The 21,119-nt window shown below is 38.1% G+C and overlaps 1 protein-coding gene across 4 annotated transcripts in view; it reads left to right on the top strand.

Annotated features, from left to right (window-relative positions):
• Positions 1–20,891, top strand: part of myrf (myelin regulatory factor) — a 22,139-nt gene extending 1,248 nt beyond the window's left edge. The window contains exons 2-27 of one of the 4 annotated variants that reach the window (XM_027173513.2): positions 6,218–6,308; positions 6,611–6,889; positions 7,647–7,708; positions 8,414–8,636; positions 8,829–8,929; positions 9,019–9,133; positions 9,695–9,890; positions 10,072–10,148; positions 10,326–10,436; positions 10,719–10,818; positions 11,941–12,141; positions 12,226–12,334; positions 12,481–12,590; positions 13,154–13,314; positions 13,433–13,505; positions 13,715–13,797; positions 13,968–14,036; positions 14,619–14,702; positions 16,250–16,317; positions 16,445–16,564; positions 16,972–17,190; positions 17,281–17,374; positions 17,544–17,606; positions 18,207–18,312; positions 18,620–18,694; positions 18,768–20,891. In XM_027173513.2, the coding sequence (XP_027029314.1) occupies positions 6,218–6,308; positions 6,611–6,889; positions 7,647–7,708; positions 8,414–8,636; positions 8,829–8,929; positions 9,019–9,133; positions 9,695–9,890; positions 10,072–10,148; positions 10,326–10,436; positions 10,719–10,818; positions 11,941–12,141; positions 12,226–12,334; positions 12,481–12,590; positions 13,154–13,314; positions 13,433–13,505; positions 13,715–13,797; positions 13,968–14,036; positions 14,619–14,702; positions 16,250–16,317; positions 16,445–16,564; positions 16,972–17,190; positions 17,281–17,374; positions 17,544–17,606; positions 18,207–18,312; positions 18,620–18,694; positions 18,768–18,863 (3,086 nt within the window). In that variant the 3' untranslated portion in view covers positions 18,864–20,891. Of the gene's footprint in view, positions 1–6,217; positions 6,309–6,610; positions 6,890–7,150; positions 7,540–7,646; positions 7,709–8,413; positions 8,637–8,828; positions 8,930–9,018; positions 9,134–9,694; positions 9,891–10,071; positions 10,149–10,325; positions 10,437–10,718; positions 10,819–11,940; positions 12,142–12,225; positions 12,335–12,480; positions 12,591–13,153; positions 13,315–13,432; positions 13,506–13,714; positions 13,798–13,967; positions 14,037–14,618; positions 14,703–16,249; positions 16,318–16,444; positions 16,565–16,971; positions 17,191–17,280; positions 17,375–17,543; positions 17,607–18,206; positions 18,313–18,619; positions 18,695–18,767 lie in introns of those variants that run through there. The other 3 variants (XM_027173514.2, XM_027173516.2, XM_047820053.1) reach the window with 3 other exon arrangements.
• Positions 20,892–21,119: the final 228 nt, after the last annotated feature.

The raw sequence follows: 21,119 nt of genomic DNA, 5'->3' as shown, positions 1-21,119 counted from the left end.
CTAACATTTTAAATGTTTTCACATTTGTATTAAATCAGTTTGGTAAAATGATTGAAAAACGATGACATTTATATAGTTATGACTTCCTTTGTCCACTTTTTGGTTTTATCTTTGTAAATGATTGTTCTTTATTTTTGCCAGGCTTACAGAGATACTAATGTCTCAACCTGACTACTAATCAAGTATTAAATATCACTTTGAGTTAGATTAAGTCCATCCTTTGATAATTTCTTATACTAATATTTATTTCTCATTTTGTGTATGTTTCAGTTATAGACTGTAAATGTGTATGTGTGTGTGTGTGTGTGTGTGTGTGTGTGTGTGTGTGTGTGTGTGTGTGTGTGTGTGTGCCTGTCTTAGGCAGTGTTATTGAAAAGAACTTAGGACAGCTATTGTGGTGTTCTGGCAGACAAAGGACAAAAGAAGAAGTGAAAAGCTGTTTGTTGATAAAACTGATGTGACCCCCAGCTGAATGAGACTCGATCTTATTTAACTCAGTGTGAGTCCACTGGGCAACGTTAAAGTTATTTGTTAGGTCTACTGTAGAACTTGTGAATGTATACAAGCTTTAATGACGAATCAGAATTCAAGGTGAATTTATTTTAATGATAATTAATTAGACAGATAAACTGTAATCATGTCAGTCAAATACTGCCACTAAAATAGGACTGGATTTGTAGTCCCAGATTTAATAAATATTTTATATAAATGTACAAGCTAATTTATATATCAAATTTAAGGTATATATTGATTTTTTTAATGTTAGCTGAATTTATAAGGTAAAGAAATTCAGGCACAATATATGTATAATGATGTAGCATGTAAAAATCCTAACAGTAGACTGTTATGTGGTATGATACAAGCAGAAGTGAATAGTAACATTAGGAGGAGATATGCAATAAGTCAATAAAAAAAAAGCATTGTATTTGATTGAGTGTTCTCTTGTTTACTTTTACTTTAAAAGCAACGACTATGTATTCATGGTCTCGGGACAGAATGGTTTTAAGAGGCTTATTGGGTTATGTATACGCTCCCTCTAATGGACTGAACCATTCCAGGCATACCTTAGTGACCTATGAGAAACAGAACGAGGTGAGAGTAATGGTTTTCTCTCCATCCACTAAGGATTTGCAGTCATTCCGATGCTCAGAAGCCATTAGAGTGACAGTGTGCAGACAGTGTGAGGGAGATAGAAAACAGCCTCACACACACACACACACACACACACACACACACACACACACACACACACACACACACACACACACACACACACACACACACACACACACACACACACACACACACACACACACACACACACACATATACACACACACACACACACATACACACACACACACACACACACACACATATGCAGGTACTGATGAAAGCAAACACACATACAAGCATTATGACTGGTGGAGTTGGGCCACCAGTCACACTGAACAGTTAACACACACATCCATATGAGACACAAAAACTTTTTGACACATTCATTTAGAAGGATATAGCAGAAAGAAGAGAAACAACACTTGCTAGTATACTTGCTATATATCGCATTTGCTGAAGCAAACATACAGCAGGGATTAAACGATAGTAGAGACTCAGTCAATAGCGTTGTACTGTAGGAGTTGATGTTTTGGAAGGGGCCCATCTGTGTGTTTTATATCACTGTTTAACTTTAGTCTGGACAGAATCACCTCGTCAACACGCTGCCTGTAGTCCAATAGGACTGTTTGTCCTTCACAGGAGGAGTTTTTCTCGGACTTCATTATGGAGCATTTTAAAATAAGGTTCTTGGTCAAAGGCAGGATTTAGACAAAGACTTTGGAAGGTTGGGATCAGACAGGTACATTTCTGATTGGCCCAACAAAAATGATACCACTAACCACCACGACAGCTTCCAGTTCATAAATCCAGCTTAGCTTCGGAGGCAGTAAATATTCTATGCTGTATTTTACAGTCACATATCGAAAAATCCATAAGTGACTTATTTTATGCTGGGCTTCACCCAATGCATCACAGAGTGTTGGAGGGAGTTACATATGGTACTGTACAGGTGGTTTCTAGTGTTTGAAAGAGTGATGTGGGAAAAGTCAGGCTGCAGGACCTTTCAACCGCATTGGCATGACTGGGATGCATTGTTTTTGACCAATGAGGCATATATTTTGATTAGAAGACAGTAAAGAACTATTACAGATTTCGTCTGGCTCTGAAGTTTTCATCATGATTGGCTTTAACAGCAGTATTATAGAGGCAAAACGTCACGTTATACTTTTGTATTGTATAAAATATTCACTAATATGTACAGTAGTTTATTTTTTCCTATTATTTGGATTTGTTTAGAATGTGTTTGAGGTGAGATATGACAGTAGGGTATCTCTAGGTGCCAAGACTAACTTCTAATCTAAGCTGGAGGTTCCTGTTTATGACACTGGAGAGACGTGATCAGTGTCTCAATGCCTTTGTACTCGATTGTTGAGTTTAATTCTTCACGTATTATTTTCCCATTTAGACAATTTAATTATCTGTTTCTCAATCTAACTTTCATTGACTTTCTATTTGTCACTACAACTTCACCCTCTTTCTTTGTCTCCATGTCGCTCTCTTTGTTTCTGTGGGTGTAGGTAAGCTGCTCAGGACCGACAGCGTACTCAGTGCTGGTGGGCGACAAAAGCTGTGTGTAGTGGCCTGGTACAGCCCTGTCTCATGACTGGGACCTAATCCCCCAATACCACACACACACACACACACACACACACACACACACGCACGCACACACACAGGGCTCTCCACCCCAAATGTTAGCACTGTGGTCTCATGAGGAAAGCAGTGTGTGAAGTTTTTGAGTGAAAAGATGTGACAGACAAGTGTGTATGTATGTGTCACTTTCCAGCTCTTCGTCAGCTGTAGGTGTGTTGATTGAGAACAGCTCGCTATGCTGTGGCTGCAAGCAGGTACTTGTGATCTCGCTCTTCCCTTGGCTTAATCTCTCTGTGTATCTGTGATGCGTTACTGTTAAGTAGCGTTCTCCTTCTGTCTAAAGTACGCCTTGGTAACAGCGATCTCAGATATGTACCCTTCATATCTGAGATCGCTGTTACCAAATCTGCTTTTAGTTTCATCATTTATCGTTTATCATTTTAGTCTTTTGGATATGTGTTGATTTGTCTGATGAAACATTGTTCAATAGCCTGAAGTTTTGCAAATTGACCAGGAACCTCTGAAGTCAAAAACTTGACATTTCGAGAACAGACCTAAATATTTATCCTGTAGAATAATCCACAAGACCTTACAGTTAATAAGGGATTCTTAGACTGAGGACTGAGGTGTAAAGTCAGACTTAGCAAACATAATTTTCTTTCCAGTTTGGCAGTAAGAAGTGTTTTGGTACTAGATGAGTAAAAGTTATTTCTATTTCCAACAATCGACAATCCATTTAATAAGTGTGCAGGAATTTGATAATGATGATGATGATGATTATGATGATGAAGATTATTATTATTATTATTATTATTATTATTATTATTATTATTGTGTGTGAGAGAGTGCTTCTCTTCTCAATAAAGAAATTTTGGGAAGTGTTCGATATTTACTGTTTGATAATGATTTGGACTTTGCTCGATCATTCTGTGCTCTGGTGTGAATTAGGAATTAATTATTAACACACACACACACACACACACACACACATACACGCACACGCACGCGCACACACGCACGCGCACACACACACATGCGCACACACACAAGTGCACACACACATACAAACACACACGCATGCGCACACATACACAAACACACTGTTTGACTAGTTGTATGCAGGTTTTCTATGGAGCATGTTGACCCTAGAGTTATGTCTCACCCAAATGTTCGTTTATTTTGTTTGCTGTATTTTTATTTGTCATTTTTAAATGCTTACTTGGAGGCAAAGGTATAAAAAAAAACCCACAATATTCTTAAACCCAGGAGAATGGTTTATTTTTTAATGTGCATGAGATAGAAATGAATGAATTAAAGACTATAGAATCATTGAGATATAAGATATTGGAGCATAAAGTACAAAAAAACAAAATCATTTAATTTTGTGGACAGATTATGAAAATGAATAATGAAGTTAGTGATTATATTTCAGTTCGTCTCCAATTAGACAATTTACTTAAAAAATATACTTCAGAACATCTGGATGTGTATTACAGCTGTGCATGCTCACCATTGTGCATGACTTTGTAATGGACAATGCAGAGGCGATTCTAAGGAAGTTCTGAAATCACACACATGCATACACACACACACACACACACACACACACACACACACACACACACACACACACACACACACACACACACACACACACACACACACACACACCAGCTCTGTTTCTGTTTATCTTGTGTTGTTATCCACCAGACAACTCCAGCATTGAGGTGCTGTCCTGATCACCCCACCCCCAATCTAACCCTCCAACAGAGAAAAGGCCTGCATGTGTGTGTGTGTGTGTGTGTGTGTGTGTGTGTGTGTGTGTGTGTGTGTGTGTGTGTGTGTGTGTGTGTGTGTGTGTAAATGTGTACTGACAATCAAGCCTCTGTTTGCATATCACCACAGCTGGACACATCCACGTCAAGCCTCACGCAGTCTCATTAACTCATACACTAGTTAAACATCTGATGCAGCTACAAGACTTTTACTGGTTGTGACTTAAATGCAGTTACCTGAGCAGATTTCCAGACTGTATCAAAGCCTTTATCATGTGTGCATTTGTGTACCTAGTTTAATATCCTGAAGTTAGTTGTTAGAACTTTATCAAGCCATATTTATTCTAATATATTTCAGATAGCTTTGCATTTTTGTGCTAAGAAAAGGATTCATATTCTTCCAGAACATTCTTGTCAAGCAAGATGTCACGAACGGTAGCTGGTTAACTGTTACGTTTTGTTATGTTCTCTATTTTCCCTCACTTCCACAATTGCATCTTTATCTCCACACCAGAACATCTCTGTTGGTTCACCCTCCTCCTTGGGCTGAAACCCCCTCCCGCTCTCTCCTAGCTGTTATCAGTGCTGCTAGGGCAGATTTACTGGTTGTGATGGGTGGGGTGAACATCTGGGTCTTATTAAAGAGCAGTCATCCCTCTCCTGCCCTCTCTGTTTGCTGGCACACATTTAGACCATGTTTCCCAACCAGGGTTTCCACAGTAATACTTTCATCAGTGCTTTCTGTACGGGAATTCGTGCTAAAAACTAAGATATGTGTTTTGTTGATGATGAAGTAGAAAGCTCATGACAGCACCATAACGTAGGGTATTGTTGGGTCGAATTTATATAAGGAAGAGTAGAACACATCACCAAGTCATCGAGAACCCTGATATTGTGGCCGTGTGTCCACGATGAGCTCAGTTGTTCCCAACACGGTTCATTTTTTTCTCCGTGGGAAAATGATGTTTTTTTTCTGTCCTGTTGATGTCATGAGAGATGATACAGGTTTAAAAACGTAGCCTTGATTCATTCCTGAACTATTTAGAAATAATAATGTTCCATTTAAAGGTTAGGATGGTGCAAGGGGCTGATGACAGGAGAGTAAAAAAAGAAAGACAGGCAAACTGTTTTTTACAACACTAACACTGAAATTCTTTGCATACCAAACTGAGTAGCTGCTTAATCTATCAAAGAAGAGAGTGCTGGGGTTTAGGGGATGCCTGCCCACCCACTCCTTACCACCCCCCTGACCTTCAGTCTACCCCTCCCTTCATCCCTCTCTATTTTCCTTCGTCCATCTCTCCTCTACATCTTTTTGTTACATTCCCGTCCTTAATCTCTTCATTAAATGTATCGGATAGTCACAGCTTCATTGACACTAACAAAAAAGTTTTTTCTTTCTTTTTTTAAATTGAGATTTAGGAAGCTGAAAAAAAAAAGAGGTAAATTAATGATCGTGCTGACAGGAATATGAGTACATACTGTATAAGCCAAATGTGTTCAATTATGATTCACTGCTAGAAATGGTTGACAAAGTAATTTGTAATAAGTGAGATCACTATGTACCTCGCTGATCTGAGTCACAGGATTCCTTCCACTGACTTTTACCCAGATCCAGATTTTGCAGGATATGTGTAAAACATATCGGATCTATTTGTGCACGGAATGATACATGGTGGCCATAATGTGTTACAGAAAAAAATACACTAATTTTCTCCTTCATTCAATATCAGGTCACGATATTAACAGCTCTTTGGAGCCATCAAACATCGACACCAGTATCCTGGAGGAATACATCAGCAAAGAGGACGACAGCACAGATATGTGAGTCTCTACACACACACGCACACACACACACACACACACGCTATGAAAACCCCTTAATCTTTTACAGTTAACTGAGACCATTATAAATGATTTTAGCTCCCTATATAAACACACATTACAACTGATATGATCCAGTATCTGGGCACATGCTCTTGCTCAAACTCAGCACTCTCACAGACTTTTAGTACAATGTGTGTTTACTTTGACACCGTGTCTCACTGTACGTTTTGGCTGTTGGTTTGTTTGTGCAATGATTGCATTGGCATTCATAAAATTGTTTCCTTCAATCTCCTCCGCAGCTGTTTTACTGAAGTCCACAGCGGCCCAGGGCCTAACTACTCCTCCCCCCAGGCCGGAGCGTCCTCCTCTGGGGGGGTGGTGTGTGGCATTAGCCCCTCTATCGCTCAACGGCAGGGCAGTACCCAGTCAATACCCACTCCGTGCCAGAACCCCTATCCCCCTCCACCTCCACTTGGTCTTCTCAGACAACACAGCCATCCCTGCCAGAGCCACCACCATCACCAGCAGGTCCCACAGAACCACATCAAACCTGAACACTGCGCTCATTACGCAGCCGGGTGAGACAAAGAGAGAGAGAGAGAGAGAGAGAGAGAGAGAGAGCGAGAGAGAGAGAGAGAGAGAGAGAGAGTGAACGAGTAAACGAGCGAGTGAAAAATTGCATGAGAATTTTAGACACCACACATATTATTTAAACAAACATTGATAAGAAGAAGGAGAGAGAAAGGACAGAGAGTCTGAGTAGTTTGAAGTAGTTTGGACTTTTATTAGGAACTCTAAATTAAATCAGACTCATGACCAAAATCATATTCTTTGTTTTTAAGCTTATTATCGGTGGATTCAAACCTCACACAATAGGCTGAGGGATAACGAACAGCAAATAGGATTCTGAACAGGATTTAAAGTTAGCTAGAGTAGCAGAGAGTTCCTGTGTTCTTTCTGATTGTCGTAGACACACCTACAACGTGCAGCGCCAACAGACGACTCTCCCCACCCAGTTTGCAAAAAAAAAAATGACCTGGACTAAACTTCAACAAATAAAGCTCAAAGAAATCTCAGACAGGGTGTGAAGGGAGTCAACTTTGAGCCATATGTGTAAGAATAAGACAAATGGATCTGTACCAGTAATCGCTTATGAATGATATTGAATGATGTGCTGCATCACAATCATTAATTGGATTTTGTGAAATGGAAAAAATAGGAACAGCAGGTATGGTTGTGCAAAAAGTTCCATGTTTGACTTTTCGTCGCACTGCAAAATGCACTCTATTGCCATGTTTGTTTGTTTTAACCTTGCTAACCTTCTTTTTCTTACAGAACATTACCTGAGTCTCCTCCAGACTCCAGCTCCGAGCCCTACTCACCTCAGCAAGTGAATGGTAAGTAACAACTGAATTTGTTCGTTTTGCTTTGGTGCACTAGAAGAATGAGCAATTAGCTTATATAGACAGTGACGGTTGGTTTACAGATAAATAACAATTTTCTGAAATGAAAATTGAAAGGGCAAATAAATAAGAAATTCCTCAATACAATGTACTCATGGCATAGCTGTATACTGTAACACAACTAAGAACAAAGGGCGGTCGTAAGCCGAATGATCAAATATTCCATGCATGCAGTTTTATTGACAGAAATGCAGGCTGATAATTTTGATAATGCTTTCGGGGGATCCAGAGACCAAAGTGGGAGGAGAGTCAGAGAGTTATTTTAAACCATGCACATTAACAGTAAATCAAGATCATTAATTAGGTTAAGGTATTTTTAAAATGAGCAAATGTGGCTTATATTTTACATTCCACCAAGCCAATAAAAATATGTTGCTCCCTGTACACCTGCGTTGGTCTTTCTTACAGCGGAGAAATGTGTGGAATATTTTAATCTCATTAGCAGAACTTCAGTTTAAAAATGTAGCATCGGTCAAGTGGGAGAAAATTTAAATTAGCTTATGTATTGTTACATGTATTTTACTGTAGTTTTGGAGTTTTTAATGCTGACAGCAAACGCCGAGCATGATGTTGATATTTTATATATCACATAGTGTTAAATAATATAGGATATCTTACACTTTTGTCAATTTTATACAGACTCACACATGCTTCGAACCATGACGCCTGAGAATATGTGTCACATGACCACTCCACCACCCCTGCCACCCCACAACCACTATGCCAACATACATCGGGACATGTACCTGAAACCCGAGCCCATGATTTCTCAGTACCCGATTGGTCCAGCGGGCAGCGTAGGCGGGGATCTGCAACAGGGTCAGATGCTCCATCAGCTGCTACAGCATCCTCAAGGACAAGAGTGAGACAGCGTGAAAGAGACAGAGATATTTCTGCATACAATTTGAAAAAATGTTACAACAGTGGAAAGTACATAAACTTGGAATGTAGTGAACTAATTCTCTCTTTCTCCTTCTCTCTCTCTCTCTCTCTCTCTCTCTCTCTCTCTCTCTCTCTCTCTCTCTCTCTCTCTCTCTCTGTGTCATTGTTAAAGTGGTATACCTGTTCACCAAGCAAAGAAGAGAAAGCACTCAGATTCTCCTAACAGCACTCTGAATGCTCAGATACTGAGCGGCATTATCAAGCAGGAACCAGGTACACAAACGCCTCCCATATGCCACATGTCCTGCTCTCATTATTGAAGCTTTCAAACAAGTTGATTTTATTGAATTTGTGTCATCAAGGTTTGATGCAAGATGCTGAGAACTCATATTTGGACCCAAACTACCAGTGCATAAAATGGCAGCCACACCAACAGAACAAATGGACTTCGTTATGTGATGCCAATGGAAAAGAACTGTAAGTGAAATCCCTCTTTTACAAACACGTAACACTGTAACCTTCTACATGCTTTATATATTACATATGTTATTCTATGTTGACATACAGCGATAGCAGGAATAAGAATGTGCACATGTGTATAGTGGGTTTATATTAGACGGATGGATTTAATGGGGTGAAAATGATACTAAAGGCAGAGAGAGAGAGAGAGAGAGAGAGAGAGAGAGAGAGAGGATGGAGAGGACTGGGAATTCCTTTGAGGTGAGCTGTATGTAGGAGTAAGAGTAAAAGTAGTTTCGGCTGATTGGAGAAAGGCGGCGAAGGGCAACAGACAGAAAAAAAAACGCAAAAAAAATAAATAACAGGAGAAGAGAATGATGTAAATTCAACATTGATTTGATAAAAGAGTAACTGAAGGTACTGTACATATCAAAATTCCAAATAAAAACACAGAATAGTAAAAAGTGCTATAAGAAAACAAGACATTTAAAAGAAACAGATTTCAGTAATCTAATGACAAAATCTCTTTCTATTTGTAGTGGAATTAATTTCTCCTTCGTGCCTCTTCTATCTCTCTAGCCCGATGCCCACGTACAGAGTGGATGCTGACAAAGGCTTTAATTTTTCTTTGTCTGATGATGCATTCGTGTGTCAAAAAAAGAACCACTTCCAGGTCACTGTGTACATTGGCATGTTGGGAGATCCCAAATATGTGAAGACCAGTGAAGGGCTGCAACCAATTGAATGCTTCTACCTAAAACTTAACGGAGTCAAGGTGAGGATTAATAAAGATCTACTCCAAAAAGCCACTCAGTCTGTTTCATTCTTTCAGTACATTGAGCTGTGTTGTGTTTGGTAGTGATGTACTGTAAATGGTTATAATCATTAATTAGTAACTAATTAATTCGTTGTAGAAATAAAAAAAATTAACCTGGAAATATATTCTGCCTCTACAGTTAGAAGCCATGAACCAGACCATCAACGTGGAACAGTCTCAGTCTGACCGCAGCAAGAGGCCATTTAAACCTGTACTGTGAGTTTCCTGTTACAACATCATGCCTACAATATGGCCGGATATTTTTCTTATTGTCTTTTTATCCTTTATTGAAGTAAGTGATGCACCTTGTCTGGTGTTTGTATGGTTTATAAATCTATACCTACTTCTCCCTGTTTAGTAGAAGTCTGAGGTGTATTTTGTTGTTTTCTGTAGAGTTACTTTGCCCCCGGAACAAGTAACCAAGGTAACAGTGGGTCGACTGCATTTCAGTGAGACTACAGCAAACAATATGAGAAAGAAGGGCAAGCCAAACCCTGACCAGAGGTATAAATCACATCTACGTGCCCACACACACACACACACACGCACAGACACACACACACACACACACACACACACACACACACACACACACACACACACACACACACACACACACACACACACACACACACACACACACACACACACACACACACACACACACACACACACAAAATGTCATCCTTTCGCACACATGATTAGACTTAAAGTAATATTCCGTTCAATCAACAAAACTAGCAGAATTGTGTGAGGCCTTTGACTTTGATTTGTGTGTGTGTGTAGGTACTTCATGCTGGTGGTGGCTCTCCAGGCTCAATCCCACAGTCAGAGCCATACCGTGGCAGCTCAGGTGTCTGAGAGGATCATCGTCAGGGTAACCTCTGTCAGTCTGGCTGTGTCTGTCTGACCAACCTCTTCACAGTGTTTATCTCTTTGTGACCTTCATCTTACTCTCATTAGTTAACTTTGGCCCATGTAGTTTGTGTTTCTCATGCATTGTAATTTTCATTCGTTCATCTCCAGTAAGTGCTTTACCTTCCTCAGGGATGCGGTGTATCCTCACCTGAATAAGATGGGAGTCACATACCGCTTACATATTTTAATCAGTGTGTTGGCCCAGAAAATTTATCATCCAGCTTTTCTTTGTTATATCTTTATCGCACCCCACAGCTCTTGACATAGAATACTGATATAATCCCTTGACATCAGAGCATGTCTGCACTCAGAAACGACTGTGGCTGAAGGTGTTTATCTTTCACACTGTTAAGCTGAACACAAAATAATACACACATTTAATTCTCTAGCACTCCTGACCAACCGACAACATCAATAATCTTAAATCTTTTCTGGGGAACTTCCCCAAACTGCCATCCTGCACACGTTTACTGTATATAGAAGGTCTTTGTGTGCTGTAGTATTACAATTTCTCTGCACATATCTCCCTAAACTCCACAGTTATTACCAAATAGCCTTTAATATTTTAGAATCTAAAGAGTGTATTACTTAATAATTATATATGTTACTAAGATGTTATAGGTTTTTGTTTTTAACCAATGATTTATAAACTGTTTTTATATGTTGCTTTTACTAGATTAAGACATTGTTTGGTCATTTTTTAAAAATGGTTTAATCGTTTTCTATTAACTCAGTAATGCACATTTTTTTTGTAGTACTGGATATTCACGGAAAGGTCTAGGGAGATGTCTAATGGGTGAAATGATATTTCAGTACAGTTTTATGAGGCGAAAGTGTTTTTAAAAAGAAACCTAAAGTCCTGCATGGGTGGCATTTTAACTGAATCTTGCGAATCTTGCTCACTCGCTGTACTGGGAAAATTGGAGATTTACTTGTAGCCACCATAATGAGCCTCTCTCTTTCTTTCTCTCTCTCTCTCTCTCTCTCTCTCTCTCTCTCTCTCTCTCTCTCTCTCTCTCTCTCTCTCTCTCTCTCTCTCAATCTCACTCCCACTCTCTCTCACACACACATCCCTCTCTCTCTCTGGCAGGCATCTAATCCAGGTCAGTTTGAGAGTGACAGTGAGGTGCTGTGGCAGAGAGGTCAGATGCCTGATTCAGTGTACCACCATGGCCGAGTGGGCATCAACACCGATCGACCTGATGAGGCTCTGGTTGTCCATGGCAACCTGAAGGTCATGGGTTCCCTGGTCCATCCATCTGACATCCGTGCCAAAGAGAATGTGAAAGAGGTATGTTTTTTTTAAGCACAAGCTCACTTGAATTTTTCTACTTTTAATACCAAGCACCATCTCATCCTGAGTGCCCTATTGTAGGTAGACACCACAGACAACCTGAAGCGAATCTCTCAGATGCGGCTGGTGCATTACCAGTATAAGCCTGAATTTGCCACCACTGTGGGCATTGAGAACACTTCAGAGACCGGTAATGGCTTTTGTTCTGTAAACCCCTCTGTGCATGTCTACTGATGCTTTTCCAGTGTAGATGCATGTCTACACCTTAACTATAACTCCTTATTTATATGGTAGGTCATGCATTCAATACAGCTAATGTGTATGTGTGCATACCAGGAGTCATAGCCCAGGAGGTCCAGCAGATACTTCCAGAAGCTGTGAAAGACGGTGGAGATGTAGTTTGTTCTAATGGAGAGACCATCCCTAATTTACTTGTAGTCAACAAGGTATTACTATAAGATAAACACTTCATTTGTATTTATTCATTCATAATTAGATAAACAAATATATTCATATGCTGCTGTGTATAGAACAGAGGAATCCATGCCTATTTCTGTTGTTGGTTTTAAGAGAGTGACGGATTAAATCCTGCTAATTTAATAGTCTTTTAGTTCTACAGTATGGGTCCAAAAGTCTGTGACCATTAATGAGAATAAAACAACTTTCATTACAAATTATATTATCAGTAATTACTATTTATTAGTAATTAGTAATTACTATTATCTGAATTTATTAGTATTTAGTGCTCTTTTTTTTTTGCTTTAATGAAACAGATGAACTGACACAACACAGAATTCTGTAAAGACCGTTTCTGTAAAATGTTTGTTCTTGACTGTCCTGAATATAGTGTGTTTGTGTGTGTGTGTGTGTGTGTGTGTGTGTGTGTGTGTGTGTGTGTGTGTGTGTGTGTGTGTGTGTGTGTGTGTGTGTGTGTGTGTGTGTGTGTGTGTGTGTGTGTGTGTGTGTGTGTGTGTGTGTGTGTGTGTGTTTGTGTGTGTGTTTCCCATAGGATCGCATTTTTATGGAGAATGTGGGAGCAGTGAAAGAGTTGTGTAAACTGACAGATAATCTGGAAACTCGAATCAATGAGCTTGAACGGTGGAGCCGCAAACTTGCTAAACTACGACGCCTTGACAGCATGAAGAGCACTGTCAGTGGGGGTACAATTAGGTGTGTGTGTTAGTGTAACTATACAATCAGCACATGCCGTCAGGTTTATTAATCCTGAAAGAAAACGAGTGTGTTCTTTCTTATAGAAGAATAAGCAAAGTTTATTTTTTTATTTCAGCCTTACAGGAAGTTACTTTAGCAGAACAGGAAGTGGTCCACTTAAGAAGAAATCAACCAAAACAGCAAATAAGGTATGAAGCTTACAGTAACAATTGGCCCAGCCATTGAATAGAAAGAATTAGATGTTACACAGTAGAAGATGAAGTCAATGGAGTCAATGGAGTCTGGGGAAATTCATGTCCAACACACAGCACAGAAACACTATTACTGTAGTAACCAGAGATCTACACACTATATTGTTCATTACAAAAGAAGTTAAATCATTGTTGTTTTTCTGCAGAATGCAGTTCCAGAGCAAGGCTGTTTGAGTCACAAGTTCATGCAGGGCAGCATACTGGCCTTGGTCATCATCATGGCCTTCAGGTGAGAGTGGAAAAGTCCTCCAAATGATAACGAGATAAAAGTAAATGTATAAATATAATGGCTTATTACTTATGTGAGTCACACTGGGTAAGGGCATTGATTGTTAAATGTATTGAGAGAAACAGATAAACAGCTTGTCTTAACGTTCTCTCTCTGTTTTATTTCCCTAGTGTTATCTCCATGTCTGTACTATATGTGCTAAACATGCATCAGCACAGCAACATGGCGGAGACGGATAGGTACGAATATGTCACACCTTAATTTGACTGTGATTTATAAAGTAAAAGAATGCGATTTTTAGTTCTGGGAATTCATTTGGAAGTCATCTTTAGATAGTGAGCTTCAATGTGACTGCATTTCAGTGTGTTTGCCCTCCTGAACATGTTGCCTGTTGTGAACCAGGGGAATGTTTATTAACATACAGGAGGTGATAACACGATTATGTGTCAATTATTAACTAAAACAGGACTTCGGTTAAATAACCAGTCAGAGGTTTGAATTCTGACTATGTCACAGCCATCTGTGGTGAGGTGTGAAGAGAGCAACACTGGCTATGTGAGGGATGGCATACAGTATTCTTTCACCTCTGTGACTTCAGAACACTAAGCAATCATAAGCATCTGTGAGCTCATGTATACAGAAGAGCCTTGGAAAAGATGCATGTGCACTTATCCATTGCTCATATGATAGGGACATGCTGGCTAGTGGGTGGTAAATTTCTCCTTTCAAATCTTCTTGAATGTGTAAATGTAGCATGTTGAACGTATAAATCAGATTTTCTGTCCTCTCTCATTCCCGTAGTATTTCTCTTTCATTTGTAGTTCTGTGTGCTCCTGTGTTTTCTCCATCTCCTGGATGCACTTCTTCACTGCCACTGTCACTTTCTGTCCATCCATCTGTTTATGGTATGCTTTCGGTTTTCCCTTCGTTCCCTTTATTTCCTGTGTCCCCTTTTCCAGTACAGATTTGTGTATGCCCGGGCTCATTCCTTCAGTTTATCCGTTTAGATACAGTATATACAAGCATCAAAAATACAGATTGATTAAGGTGCAACTGTGACTACTGTTCAAACCTGATAGTAACATCCACACTTGGTATTATGAAGGTATCTCTAGTGCCCACTTGCCTTCAGTTTTTTTTTCATGTATTATCTGTTACTTTTAGAGGATTGTATAGAGTTATTATCAGTTCAGCTCAGGTACCAAACAGTCTTGCTATGATTCTTAGATTCCATCATACTAAATAATGCAGTCATTATAAATGCGATGTGGTGATATATGTCCCAGAGGTCCACTTTGCGAAGCACATGGCCTGTTCACACATATACTGCTCTATCTGCTTTCCCAAGATGCATGTTAATAGCAGGTGTAAACAGGAGCTTTTACAATTTACATCTTGACAGTGCCAAAGCATTTCACGGCTGGAAGTAAAGGAGAACATACACTTGCTTTAAAAATATGGTGGCTAAGCATATTTAGCCTACATCCACCTGCAAGTCTTTGTGTAAAAGATGAGTCTCTGTTAACAGGTGGGATTTATCTATTAATAACCCTGGGGAAAAAATGTACACAAAAAGCACCAAAACGTTTCCTTGGTTGATTTATTGATTGAATTCTACAACATGATATCGTTCATATGGCCAAATCTATTGCACGGCCGACACCATGACAATCACTATTCACTTTATTAGGAATACCTGCACATTCATGCATTTACCTAATCAGCCAATCATGTGGCAGTGGCACAATGAAGAAAAAAAAACAAAACAAAACATGCAGATACAGGTCAAGAGCTTCAGTTCTTATTCACATCAAACATTAGACTGGATCTCTGTGACTTTAACCGTGGCATGGATGCTGTTAACAGATGGGCTGGTTTGAGTATTTCAGACACTGCTATATCTCCTCAGATTTTCACACACAAAAGTTTCTAAAGTTTACATAGAATGGTGCAAAAGACAAGAAACATTAGTTGAGATGTCAGGAAATGAAAGGTCAAAAGAAGATAGAGTTCCACACCTGTAAGTGAGGAACAGGAATCGGAGGCTATCATGGGCACAGATTCATCAATACTATGACAGATGAAGATAAGGAAAAAAAATCACCTGGTCTTCAGCAATCCAGTTATCATGGGTTTCCTCCCATTATAGACTCTGGTAGCTTCTATGAATATAATCCCAGGTGATCATCAGTTTCTGAAATACACAAACCAGCTCGTCTGGCACCCACATCCAGGCCAAGGTCAAGGTCAAAGTCACAAAGATCAGAATTTCCTCATTCTCTCGTTTGGTGTGAACACTAAAGCACGTGACTGGCTGTTTAGATGCATGTGTCAGTGTACCTAATAAAGTGGACAGTGAGTGTATGTACACATTATGTAACATGCAAGACATGCTGCAGATATTCTTAGCAGATATTCGAGTGACTGCTCTCTTTTTCTTTTTGTCACTCAGGACTCGCTCTGCTCTGGGCTCATCTAGCAGAGCGGTTTATTCACCCTCCATCTCTACAATCGCTTCAGGTGCCAATTAATTATAGTAAATATGCAGTTTTAGATACATATAATGTGAGATACATATATAATTTAGGAGTTGAAAGATTATGCCTATAAAAAATGAAAAGAAAATGCCTATAACTGTCTCTTATAGACATATACTCCACCTCTCCATCTCTGCCTAATCGTCTTATATGCTGCCCTCCAACAAGCGCCATGAACAACCAATCATCTGCGGGCAGCCTGCAGCTGAGCACCAACCGGTCCATGTCAGGTAAAGCATTTTCCTAATCTCTAAACCAAACCAAATGACTGAAATTGAAATATTTATTCCAAATACTTCAAATTTAACTGTATTTCACTGTAACAGAATGAAAAAATGAGAGTGATTGACATGGAGCTCACACCCCAGCTTTGCCCTCGGTGGGAGTTTAGTGCTGTATTCAGCTTGTCTGGCTCAGGCTTGTTCTCTGTCTTACACTAAACTGCTTGTGTAATGAGGAAACTCATTCATGCTTTCATACCATCAGTCTTTCATTACATATCCCCTACGTAATTAGCTCCTACACAAAAACATCATTCACAAAAGGACTGAAAACATTCATTATCAGTGTATGTGAAAGTGAGCTTAATTTCTCTGTGTTTCTCTCCCTCTCTCTTACTCACTCACTTTACTTTCAGACTATAGTAGTCCTGCTCCCACCATGCCCAGTATAAACAGGAAAGCAAAGTCTCGTGGATTGGATAAAGACAGTAGGAGTAGAAACAGGCTGAGCCACACTTCATCCCCTCTCTCTCTTAGCAAGTCGAAGAAAACGCCTCTACCCTCAGACATGGACACGGGAGGCAACAGTAACCGCCTGCCCGGGCCACGCAGGCAACGCAGCACACACACTCAGGGTATCTTTGATAATTAAACACACACACAAACACAAACATAGAAATAATGCACTTTATAAACTGTATCAAATGTTTTTTTTTCTCCCACAGGTGGACATGTCCTGCCTTCCCTAAATGAACTTTATATTATTGAAACTAATCAGGAATTGAAGACACTTAGCTGTGCCTCATCACACAGTTGCAGGTTTGTTTGTACACACATTCATCTTTAAATCTGTTTGTCAGGTGTTCATTTAATTGAATCTTTGATTGATTGGTTCATATTTTCACTGCAATATCTCATGAAATATAGTCAATATTGATATTATTACCAACAGTCTCTCATTATTCCTGAATATGTATTTTGTCCACAGCTACACTTTATTTCTGCACAGGAGTCAAAATTCATCTATGAATCACGTCACGCTACATATGAGGTCAGTGCGTTTTGTTGTTTAAATGCGAAGTGTGCTAGAGGTTTCCATGAGCACTGTTATTTACTAGCTGAACAGTCATTCAAAAAAATAGTCGCCTTGTCATTTTTTACATCGTTAAAAACTGTTTAAGGTCGTCACTGTTTTTGGAATGTTTCATTTGTGGAACAAAAAACACAACAAGCTACAGTTTGTTAACAGCAACACATAAAGACTACATATGAAATGTCTAGCTTTAAGCTTTTAAAGGCTAAAGTGTTGTTGATGGACATGTATGAATGTACTAAACAACTCATTAATAATTCTTAAAATGCGTTCTCGTGGATGAGCTTGCATGAGTTCAAAAACAACTGGATCAGACTCTCTGATCTGTCATGCACTGCTGATCTGTCACTAAACTCACTGAGTGCAACTGAATACTGTCGTGCATCCCAGGCTCTGAAAGTGCTCTTTCATACAGCTCTAGAACTGATTAAACACATTACAATGATTTTATTTACATTCTATTTAGCTATGGGAGAAATGTCCATTAAAGTCGGCTAGTCTCTGTGACTCCTAGTGTGCAGAGCCAAGTGAATTCACAGATGTTTGCTCTTTGTTTAGGTTCTCTGAAATGGTGTGGGTGTGGCAGTGTACTGTCACTAGAGGGCGTCTTTGCCCAAACCACACGGAGACTGACTTTTCTGCAAGCAAGAGTTCCTTCACAAACGTAAAAAGCTTATTCATTTTTTATTTATGATGTGCATTCCAATTAAAAAGCAGTTGAATTTCTCTTTGTGAAAATATGAACATTTATATTATTATTATTATTATTATTATTATTAAATATTATTATTATTATTATTATTATTATTATTATTATTATTATTATTATTATTATTATTATTATTATTATTATTATTATTATTATTATTATTAAATATTATTATTATTATTGTTATTATTATTAACTATGTGTATTATTATTACATATTTGTATTAATATAAGATATTATGTTGAATACTTTACTTTCCAGGCGATCAGTCACTTGTGGTCCATTCCATTGGCATCAGTCCAAGATGCCACCTATCATTTCCGGGTGTCAATCTATGTAAGCATTATATAATCACTGTCTCTGTCACGTTAAGGAAAAGTGCTGCTGACCCACTCTCTCATTTCCACAGGGTGAGACGGGCTGCTCCTGGACAGAAAAACAGACAACGAAGGACACTGTTCCATTCATTGATTACTATTTTCTCATCCAAAGCAGATGCACTTAAAGGGGAGTGTCTATAATACCAAATATTGGTTTTCTCCCATACACACTTTCAACCATTTTCATTTTCATTGCTTCTTTTCATTTGCAGTGTTGTAGCATGGGAAAAGAAGAATGTGATAGAAACTCTATTGTCAACACAAATATGCCCATTTACCTCAAAGAAAAATCTGACTCCATGAGAGGAATACCCCTGTACCATTGATTACTGACACTGCAAACACTAATATATATATTTTAAAAGATACTATAACATTCCTTGTCCCATGGGTACATCTGCTGATACTTTCACCAAAAAATGTTGTAGGTTGCAGAATTAAAGATCATTACTGACCCTTACGCATAAGATCTTCCCAGTTATGAGATAAAGACTAGATGTACAAAAGATGTGTAAAGATGTATAAAAATGTGTAAAAATGTGTACCCCATTGGAACCTTTACCCCATTTAATAACTTCTTTTCTTTGAGTGCAGATCATTGTATAATACACTGATGATTTGCACTGATCTCTTTTACAAGTGTAACACCATCTAATGTTGAAGAAAGTGACACACAATGGACAAACTACCTGGATGACTGGACCCTTATTTCAAAGATTTTCTAATCATGATTTAACTCTAAAAGAAATTTAACATATTTCTTTTTTGTGTGAAAAAAATGCATCGGTATCATATCCTGAAGAAGTCAGTCTCTGAAATTTAGTAACGGAGAATAATAATGGTGACCAATTAATACAGCGTAATCAGTCAGCTATTATTATTATTATTATTATTATTATTATTATTATTATTATTATTATTATTATTATTATTATTATTATGGTAGGTCTAAGCCACTGAAGCCATGCTCTTTTAGTATAGAATGAATCACTGGACCTTGAAGGAAATCACTGGATTTAATAAATTTATCCAAAAAAATAAAAAATAAAAAAAAGGATAAAAAAACTGGAATACATTGCATAAACACACTGGAACAAACCCATTCAATGTCTACTGACTCAGAAACACTGGATTATACTGGTATATGGTTGAATTCTAAAATAATTATTTCTTTGTTAAAAGGATAGAACGTATTGCCTTCATTTTCTAAAAATGTAAGTATTGTAAGTATTATTCGTTTCTTAAGATTTCTTATACATTTCTAAATTGGTTTGTAGATGTAACCACCTTTTTTCTCACTTTCTTTTTTTTATCATTTTACCATTTTTAAATCAACAGTTTCATTTCTAAAAAAAACAAAAAAAAACTGCATTTAGAACAAAGACCTTTACTTTAATTAAGCACTATTTCCATCTAGACTTTTGTTCTTTTTTTTTGTTTCTTGCTCTACGTGCATTAATAAACGTGTTCTACAGATTCTCAAGATATGTATGCAATATTTTTAAGCAATAAACTAAGCCATAGTAGTCAGACATGGGATAAGCATGAAATAAGTCTTGAAGCACGTAAATGATGCCTATTGGATGACCACGATGAAACGACACTATGAATATGTGATGACAAATGTATTTTTCTAATCCTGAATATTTACTTAACTAACAGAATGTCTGAAAAGTAATCACTATTGATCATTTTCAAATGCATATTATAAATATGCGATAAATAAAATAGGCAGCTTCAGACTATGCACTGTGCATTATATTATATTCTAATGTCTTCATGTACACTCGACTGCTTCTAATGTTCTAGTGAGAATGCAGTGTGATCGTTTTAGTAACAGAGTTGTGTAGTAATCAACATTCATTACTGTCCATTGTCCCACATACCATTTACTTTTGTCTTTTTACCCATCATTTAATGTTGTAATAATATGTAACTCAAATTCAATATATTAAATATAATGACACTGGATTTGTGTGTCTATAGTAAATATAAAAAAAATGTATTGTTCTTTCTGGTTTTAAAGCCCAGTGTGCACTAAAGTGTAACCAAAACTGCTTGTTGGAGCACTTCCTGCATTCTTATGATGAAAGTGTACTGACTCAATGTAATGAATGCATGAAAATATGATTAAATGTTTATGAAATTGTTTATTTATTTGTCTATTTATATTCTGTATTAGATTTTGCTTTTATTTCAACTTTTGTGAACCTCCATGGTTTGTGTTTGTGTGTAGGACAGCAGTGATGTAGAATTTACATATACAGTACGTAAGTCTGTCTCGCAATCGAGGTCAACTGTGGTGTTAAAAAAAAATCTGAAACAGGAAACAGGAAGCGTTTGAATAATATAATAGAAAATTTTTAAAAAAATCAGAATAG

Source organism: Tachysurus fulvidraco, chromosome 10, assembly GCF_022655615.1.
Source record: "Tachysurus fulvidraco isolate hzauxx_2018 chromosome 10, HZAU_PFXX_2.0, whole genome shotgun sequence".
Taxonomy (NCBI): Eukaryota; Metazoa; Chordata; class Actinopteri; order Siluriformes; family Bagridae; genus Tachysurus; species Tachysurus fulvidraco.
This window is presented reverse-complemented; position numbering and strand designations above follow the sequence as displayed.